This window comes from Asterias amurensis, chromosome 6 (genome assembly GCF_032118995.1).
Source record: "Asterias amurensis chromosome 6, ASM3211899v1".
Classification (NCBI taxonomy): Eukaryota; Metazoa; Echinodermata; class Asteroidea; order Forcipulatida; family Asteriidae; genus Asterias; species Asterias amurensis.
Genome location: NC_092653.1, coordinates 16832018 through 16841055, shown reverse-complemented (window position 1 = coordinate 16841055; position 9038 = coordinate 16832018). Strand labels below are relative to the sequence as shown.

Sequence of the window (9038 nt, the reverse complement as noted above, 5' to 3'; positions counted from 1 at the left end):
GCGTCACGTGTCACGCTCCGAAATGTAGTCATAGGGAGGTTTAGCTGCACGTTCCGCATGGAAGTGAATGTCAGAAAATTGCGTCGTTAAAATCTCACGTTTTTAGCTTACGTGAAGTTACCATTTTTTACTTCAGGTACGTACGTGCGCGCAACTGTCATACGTGAGCATACAAAAAACCCAAAGTGGCGACGTCACCTAAAAATAACACTCTTTTTTTTTACGTTCACGTTCACGTATTTGCTCACCCAACGTGCAGCTAACCTCGCTATAATATTCGGCGCTCTCCGAATGCTTCGCAGCGTCGTTCCCAAAATAATCGTTCCCGCCCGTGTGTCAAAACCCAAACGGGGCAAGGTCGTGTCATTGCGGACAGGCTGGTACCTACATGGAGTCTCCACATTGTTCGGAGTTTTTAATTAACAGAAGTTTCATAATGTGTGGTGGACGAGTTTCCGTGTATTTTTTGTGTGTGTAAATTTTGTTTAAAGGAACACGTTGCCTTGGATCGGCCGAGTTGGTCTTTAAAAAGCGTTTGTAACGTTTGTTTTAAAATGCATATGGTTAGAAAGATGTTGTAAAAGTAGAACACAATGATCCACACAAACATGCCTCGAAAGTGCACGGTTTTCCTTTTACCTCGTCGACTAACACGGTCAGCAATTTATGGATTTTTGACTGACTCCCATAAAATGGTCGACCGTGCAAGTTCGCAAAGTAAAAGGAAAACCACGCAATTTCGAGGCAAATTTATGTGGCCCATTGTATTCTACTTTTTAAAAAGCTTTCTAACCATATTCTTTTTATAACAAACGGTTCCAAACGCTCTTTAAAGACCAACTCGTCCGATCCAAGGCAACGTGTCCATTTAAATAGAATGACAAGGATCTATGTGTGAGTTTTTTTTTCACCAAACCCAAGCTCTTGTGTTGTCAGCAGCAGAGTGTGGGTTCGAATTCTGGTCATGACATCTGTACCCTTGAGAGAGGCACCACATCATAATTGCTTCGTAAAAATATGTGAAGATATAACATGCATTCTTCTCTTTACCATACGGACTGTGGGGGGATAACCCTGTTTCAGCCACATGAGTATAGGTGATAATCTGCAGCTATGGGGACAGTTGACAGCCAAAATCAGTTATACCTTCCTAATTCTATAAATAAGTTGTGTGTAGAGCATCTGAACTCAAACTCAAGTATATCAAAATAAATCCGTACCATTCACCATTTTGCAAAATCAGTCTCGAAGTATCGCACACGTATCGAATGGTAATGGATACCTAGTCAACCCGACCATCGCCTCGAACGTCAGCGGTGGGGAGTCCACTGGCTTCCTGAAGGTGAATTGATGCATGAAATACGTGAAGAAAATGAAAAGCTCCATCTTGGCAAGGTGCTCGCCAATACAACTCCTTCGACCTTTGGATTTAGGAACAGTGAGAAAAAAAAGGTTGCATTAGCAATGGGGAACTTTAAGGACAATAAAGGCCCGGTCACACAGGCCCCAATAACGAGAACGAAAACGATAAAGATACAAATGCACGCCCTCGATTGGTTGAATGAGCGTGGGCGTATTCTGCGTGGATCAATTCAACCAATCGCGAGCGTGCATTTTTATCGTTCTCGTTTTCGTTCTCGTTATCGGGGCCTGTGTGACTGGGCCTTAAGACAGCATACTTACCGGGTCTATACATTGTCCACAGTAATCTGGCGTGCTCCAGAGCTATGTAAACAATGGAAATTTACCTGGAGTCTGCTGCCACCTAGCGTTCCAACGTCGCCCATGTATACTGGTATCGACTCCGTATGACTTTCCCAGTCAATTGGTACATATTTTGGGCGTAACATTTTCCAATGGAAGTGCCCTCTGCAAAAAATAATTGGCCTCGCCCTCTCAAAGAAGACATCCCAGGCCTGAGCCATTTTAGAGCTGGAAGGATGTTGATGATCTGGTTTTGATGAAGAGTGTAAACATGGCTTACCTATACTAAATGGAATAAACTCGTCCGGCTTAACAGCTTTGCCGTTCGCGTCGAGGAACCTCTCCGGTTTGAACTTCGCTGGTTCAGGCCACACCTTCTCGTCTCGAAATAATGCCCACAGATTCGCCATGAGAATCGTCCCTTCGTGAATTGCAAATCCCCGTACTTCGGTATCAGCCGAGGCGAAGTGAGGCATACCAAGCGGGACAACTACGGAGATCCTCTGGACTTCCCACAGGACAGCCTGGGTGAAGTTCAGCCCTGGCTTGTCGGCAAGTCTCGGCAGGCGATTGCGACCTACCACGGTGTCAATCTCGTCCTGGACTCTCCTTTGGATGTCCGGATATGCCATCATGTAGACAACTGCCCATAGCAGAGTCGTGGCTGTAGTCTCCATCCCAGCCGCAAAGAGGTTGCCCAAAGTGCCGACAATGTTGTTGTCATTAAGATGAGGGTGTTTTAATGTCCCGGAGTGTTCTGTTACGGATGCCTGTGATGAGACTAGCGAGCCATTCGCCTCCTCGTTGTGGATAATCTCCATCAAGTACGCATCGGTGAAGTCTTTTAGATTGTCCAGGTCGAAGTTCAATCGGTGTGACGCAACGACGTCCAACAGGAAACCCCGGAACTCTCCGAAGGTAGCGAAGACGTCGGTTTTATTCCGGGTGAAAACACGCATAGCCGGTATGGCGTTCTTGAGTCCGCCCGATCCGATGTGGTTCACGATCCGGTGAATGACCCGCATGAGGTTGGTGAACGTCGGGTCTGAGTACTCGTAACGTTTGCCCACGACCACGGAGCAGATAACGTTGGCGACGGCATTGCCGAAGATGAGCTTGGGGTTGAATCCTTTCCCCTTGTGACTTGATATCTCCCGGATGAGGGCTTGAGCCTCCGTGCCGATCCGGTGCTCGAAGGTGGCCCTGCCGACACCGAGACTGCGGAGCACAGTCAGTGAAAACTGCCGGAGATCTTTCCACTTCTTCCCGGATGACATGGCGACGCCTGCAGGACGAATTTCAAGATAAATTCCCGTTGGACACAGTACTTTGTAAATGCTTTGAATGTGTAAACAAGACTATGAAATTTAAACAAACACACAAACAAACAAACAAACAAACAAACAAACAAACAAACAAACAAACAAACAAACAACCCAACAAACAAATAATAACACACCAAAAACAACCCTAACAAACACACCAAAAAACACCCTCAACACACACACCAACAAACAACGAACATCGGAACACCCCACCAATGAAACACCCTCTTTAATTATTTTTAAATCCTTTAATAAATTCTATATCCTATAGTTATGTAGATTTGTATCATAAAAATAGTTCCTGTCAGTAATGCTTCTCATATTCAAATTGTTGAGGATAAAAAATGGCATATTTTGTGCATTATAATACCTGGAGCTGCTGAACTTTTTACCAAGTCAGTTTTAATTGGCATTGGTTTCAGGGTGATTACCAAAATGTATACGTTAAAAATACGCTTTAAAGTGTGTTTTCCCTTCGGGAACTGTGCTCTTTTTGTACAGAATCATTTTTATACGGCACTAAACGTCCTAAAATTGGTTTTCCCCAAAAATTTGGGGGGAAAATTTGCTCCTTCCTTTTCCAAGGCATAACAAAAATACAAAGATTGTATACAAAATACCGGATCTTAAGTTACAGATCTTAAAGGAACAGATCTTAAGTTACAACATAGCGACAGGCAAGGACGAAACGGGACTAACAAACAAAGAAAACGCTACTTGACAAACTGGAACGCAACAAGAGAAACTAAAATAGGTGAAGGATAATAAATAGGAGAAGCATAAATAGGAGAAGCTTGTCACTTGTTCAATGCCTTTCACACGAAGTCCCGGATGTGGGGGGGGGGGGGGGGAGGTTACACATGTCTAGCCAATTTTACTTTTAGCTTCGTTGGGCAGGGCGAAACCCCATGCGGTGAATAAATAACAAAAAACGTAGCATTGTTTGTCTCTCGAGCAGAAACTTCAATGACATGGGTGCGCCATGTATGATTATTCTATCTGCCGGTGGTGGCAAACTGTGAGCTTCTTGCGTTGCTTTAAAGGCACATGAACACTATAGGTTAATACTCAAAATAATTGTAAGCATAAAAACTTATCTTGGTAACGAGCAATGGAGAGCTGATGATAGTATAAAACATTGGCTCCCTCTGAAGCAATGAAGTTTTGAGTAAGGGGAATTTCTCACTCAATTAACATTAAACGACTTCAGACCTGAAGCCCGTTTTCGGCATTTGAAAGCACACCAATTATTTTGTTCAACCGAGTGTTTTTTCTTTCTTTATTCGCTTGCAATTGACCAATTGAGCCAAAATTTTCACAGATTTGTTATTCTTTGCATTGGTATACACCAACGTGCTTGAAACTTCACGGAGGGAACGAAGGTGATTGCCTCCGTGCCCCCGATTGTGTCCATGCCCCCGTTGCCTTGGTGCATTTAAATGCTACAGTAACAATTTGCAAATTCCTCATAGGGTGCCCTTTACAAGGAGAAAATGCCCTGGTGCTCTTGACCTTTCAGAAGCATACAGGCCTGCACCAAGTGAGAATACTGGTACTTGACAATTACAAAAGGTGTCCAGGGATGGGTTTCACAAAGAGTTAAAACCTAGTCTTGTCTCGAGTTAGGACGACTTACTCGTCCTGAATTAGGACAAGTCATACATTTTTGAACTCTTCGTAAAAGTTGATTGAACCCTGGGTGGACCATGGGTGAACCAAAGATATGTAAACATTAACTGAGTCCCACAGTGGAGGCACGTATATTTGAACTTGACAGAGAGAACAAACAGAGAACAAAACACCGACTGAGCCCGAGCTTGCACCCCCTATCCTAACGCGTACAATTCCTAATCAAGGAATGTAAATGTATGAGAGAAGTACGTTTCGTACCACTCTTAAACTTAAAGAACACGTTGCCTTGGATCGGACGAGTTGGTCTATAAAAAGCGTTTGTAACCGTTTGTTGTAAAATGCATATGGATAGAAAGATTTTTTAAAGTAGAATACAATGATCCACACAAATTTGCCTCGAAATTGCGTGGTTTTCCTTTTACTCTGTGAACTAACACGGTCGGCCATTTATGTGAGTCAAAGAATTTACTGTCATAAATGGCCGACCGTGTTAGGTACAAGGAAAACCGTGCATTTTCGAGGCATGTTTGTGTGGATCATTGTATTCTACTTTTACATCATCTTTCTACCCATATGCATTTTATAACAAACGCTTACAAACGCTTTTCAAAGACCAACTCGACCTATCCAAGGCAACGGGTTCCTTTAATGGCAATACAAACTGTTGGTTAAAAGCCTACAGCAGTTTTCGATGTAAAAGCATTTGGAGAAACATTTCTCTTCGAAGGCAAAAAATATCACTTTTTATGCCCCAACATTATTGGAATCTGAAAAGCGTTGCCGCAGTAACATCTTTCAGATTATATATACATGTATTGGGAAGATCGATCGTTTGCTTTCAGAGTTTTATTGTCCGTAGCATATAGCAATCACTTGATAAATGATATCTGCTGTTGATTGTATAAAACATTGTAAGAAACGGCTCCCTCTGATGAAGTAACGTAGTTTTAGAGAAAGAGGTAATTTCTCACTCAAATAGAAAAAGACTCAGCTCAAGCCTTTTATTATGCATCTGAAAAGCACACTAAATAATGCAACAAGTGTGTTTGTTTCTGTGATTACTCTCGTGCATATTCGTCCGATGACCAATAGAGACCAAACTTTCACAGGTTAGTTGTTTTATGAATATGTTGGGATGCACCAAGTGAGAAGACTGGTCTTTGACAACATACCAAACGTGTCAATTGGGTGTGTAGACATACAGACACATTTCAATACCCAAACTTTCTAGAGTCGTATTATAGCATCACGTCCACAATTGTCTCGAAATGGTTTATATAGAAATGTGTCCTTCACTCTTTTCTTTTTGATCCAACCAAGGAGAGTGTATCTATGGTCCATTGAGTACGGACAGAGATATGGTGGCCCTGAAGGGACACAGCCAGTCGTGAATATTTTCGCGACGTCGTATATTTATTCACGACAAGTCTCGAATATTTTCGCGACGTCGCGAATATTTTCACGACTAGTCGCGAATACTTTCGCGACGTCGCGAATATTTTCACGACTAGTCGCGAATATTTTCACGACGACTGGCTGTGTCCCGTCAGGGCCACCATAGAGAGACCTATGTATGGTCCAACCTTAGACCCATGGCAAAGTCGACGTACACGTGTGCGTTGTATACTTTAACCTTGGATTCATAATAAAGAGTAGTCCTACACACCCTTGTGATGTTTACAAAGCCCGTTTCCCTTCAATCCTTTAAGAGATGCGACAAAGCAGTCCTTGCCCTTAGTCTGATATGTTTATATCTCCATTGAGGTAGTGTATACCTCAATGAAGGTTGTTTCTACATCCAAAAAAGAGGAGTTAAAGAAGACACTGGACACTAATTGGTAATTGTCAAAGACCAGTCTTCTCACTTGCTGTATCTCAACATACGTAATAAATAACAAACCTGTGAAAAATAGAGCTGAAACACCCTAGTCATACGAATAATGTGTGCTTTCAGATGCTTGATTTCGAGACCTCGAAATCAAATTCGTGAAAAAAATTACTTCTTTCTCATTACTTCAGATGGAGCCGTTTCTCACAATGTTTTATACCATCAACCTCTCCCCATTACTCGTTACCAAGTACGGATTTATGGTGATAATTATTTTGAGTAATTACCCACTGCCTTTAACATACATACAAACAGCCACCATTCGATAGATGAAGAGTTCATTCACTATCGTATTCAATTCAAAATTATTTTATTGACAGTCAAGGCCCTTCTTGACCTCGCTCCAAAATACATCATTGAAATGATTGATAATACTAAAGGCACTGGACACCTTTGGACTCAAATGGTCATCCAAGTTGCTAGAGAGAATAATGAACGAAAAAACACCCTTGTTGCACAAAATGTGTTTTTTTCAGAGGCCCCGAAAGGGCGTCAGCTGAAGTTTTTTTATTAATTGGGTGAGAAACTACCTCTTTCTCATAAAACGTTACTTCAGAGAGAGCCATTGCTCACACTGTTGCGTACTATCAATCCACTGCTCATTACCAAGTATACGGTTTTTATGCAAACAATTACTTTGAGTAATTATAGGCCAATAGTGTCCAGTGCCTTTTAATATCATTCTAGCTTTTCAGTGCGTTCCAATTAAACGGGTTATTCTGACTTACCCAAAATGTAAAATGCAAAGATCAACTGGGGACAGAATGGAATGGACTACCCTCTCATATTCAATCGGTTCAGTCTATGCATGTTTTTAAGACTAAGCTATACATGCTTTACATTTTTAAACAAGCTTTGGGCTAATGGTTGTATGTACATGTATGTGTACCTTGTGATTTGTTGTATACTTTCGTCTGTTTTGACTCCATTGTGCAGACTTTGTTTGACATTGTAGATATGCGTATATAATGCGCTTTTGAAAATGTCAGGGTGAAATACGCACAGTAAAGTGGTTTTATGAATATTGTTGGTTATAATTATAACCATCAATACCATGAACACTGAAAAGAAAGTCTGAACTTTCCTACCTTCGCTTTTCATTGCCTCAGCTATCAGTGTGTTCGGTGGTCGATCACTCAAATGGGGATTCTGGAAAGCCTGTTTAACAGATGCGTAGTCGTTCAGAATGACAAGTGTCTTATTCACCACGTTAAAGCGGAAGATTGGACCGAATCTCCGGGTGAGCTTAGTGAAGAGAAGATGCGGGTGGGACCCTCCCCGTATCTCGAGGAGGATACGGGGTAGAAGTCCGAGCAGGGGCCATCCCCACGGCCCCGGTGGAAGCTTCTTCGTGGACTGATGATGACGGTAGTACCACCAGAAAGTCAAGATCGCAAGTACAAATGCAATGTACAAACCGATGTCGAGATGACTTCCCGTTATCAGACCCATTACGAAGTATTGATACACACGCCTTTTCGTATGCAATATGAAAATACCCTTGACTTGGTAGGCGATGGCCTACATGTAAATGCTCTCTTTGAGAGCTTAGACGACTGGTGCTAGCTCACTGAGAAACTCACCCGACTCACTGATGCGATGAGCATAATGAAGATCTCCAGAGCAGGTTTGCTTCATATACCTCTACAGAATTAACCGACACAGTCGAGTTATTTGACTTACGAGGTTAGTGACTAATGCCATGCTGCACAAGGCTGACTGCTGACGAACACTCAACTTCTGGGTCAAAGTACGCTGCAAAAGAGGTCCTACTTTTAGAGGAAAGCGGACGTCAACGAAACTCAAAACAGGCCTCGGGGTGAAAGTGCTTTCACTATTGAAAGGTTTAGTGTATGTGTGCATGGAGGTATAGGCACAAGTATGATATTATTAAAGGGAGTGAGCACTATTGGTAATTACTCAAAATAATTATTATCATAAAACCTTTCTTGATTACGAGTAATGGGGGAGGTTGATAGTATAAAACATTGTGAGAAAGAGTTCCCTCTGAAGTGACGTATAGTTTTCGAGAAAAAAAAATAATCATAATTTGATTTCGAGACCTCAGATTTATAATTTGAGGTCTCGAAATCAAGCATCTAAACGCACACAACTTCGTATGACCATGGGGCGACAATTTTTTTCTTCTTTTCCTTTCATTAAAGGAACACATTGCCTTGGATCGGTCGAGTTGGTCTTTGAAAAGCATTTTTAACCGGACTCCCATAAATGGCTGACCGTGTTAGTCGTCGAGGTAAATGGAAAACCGTGCAATTTCGAGGCATGCTTGTGTTGATCATTGTATTATACTTTAACAACTTCTTTCCAACCATATGCATTTTATAAAAAACGGTTACTACATTTTTTATAGACCAACTCGTCCGATCCAAGGCAACGTGTTCCTTTAATATCTCGCAATTTCGACGACCGATTGAGCTCAAACTTTCACAGGTTTGGAAAGCATATATTGAGACACACCAACTGAAGAA

General features: G+C 42.0%; 1 protein-coding gene across 1 annotated transcript; it reads right to left on the bottom strand.

Annotated features, from left to right (window-relative positions):
- Positions 1–823: 823 nt before the first annotated feature.
- Positions 824–8363, bottom strand: LOC139938595 (vitamin D(3) 25-hydroxylase-like). The gene is made up of 3 exons (XM_071934178.1): positions 7638–8363; positions 1985–2989; positions 824–1421 (listed from the first exon to the last, which is right to left on the bottom strand). Exons 1-3 carry the CDS (start codon positions 7999–8001, stop codon positions 1240–1242), a joined length of 1551 nt encoding a protein of 516 aa, XP_071790279.1. The 5' UTR covers positions 8002–8363; the 3' UTR covers positions 824–1239.
- Between the last annotated feature and the right edge of the window lie 675 nt (positions 8364–9038).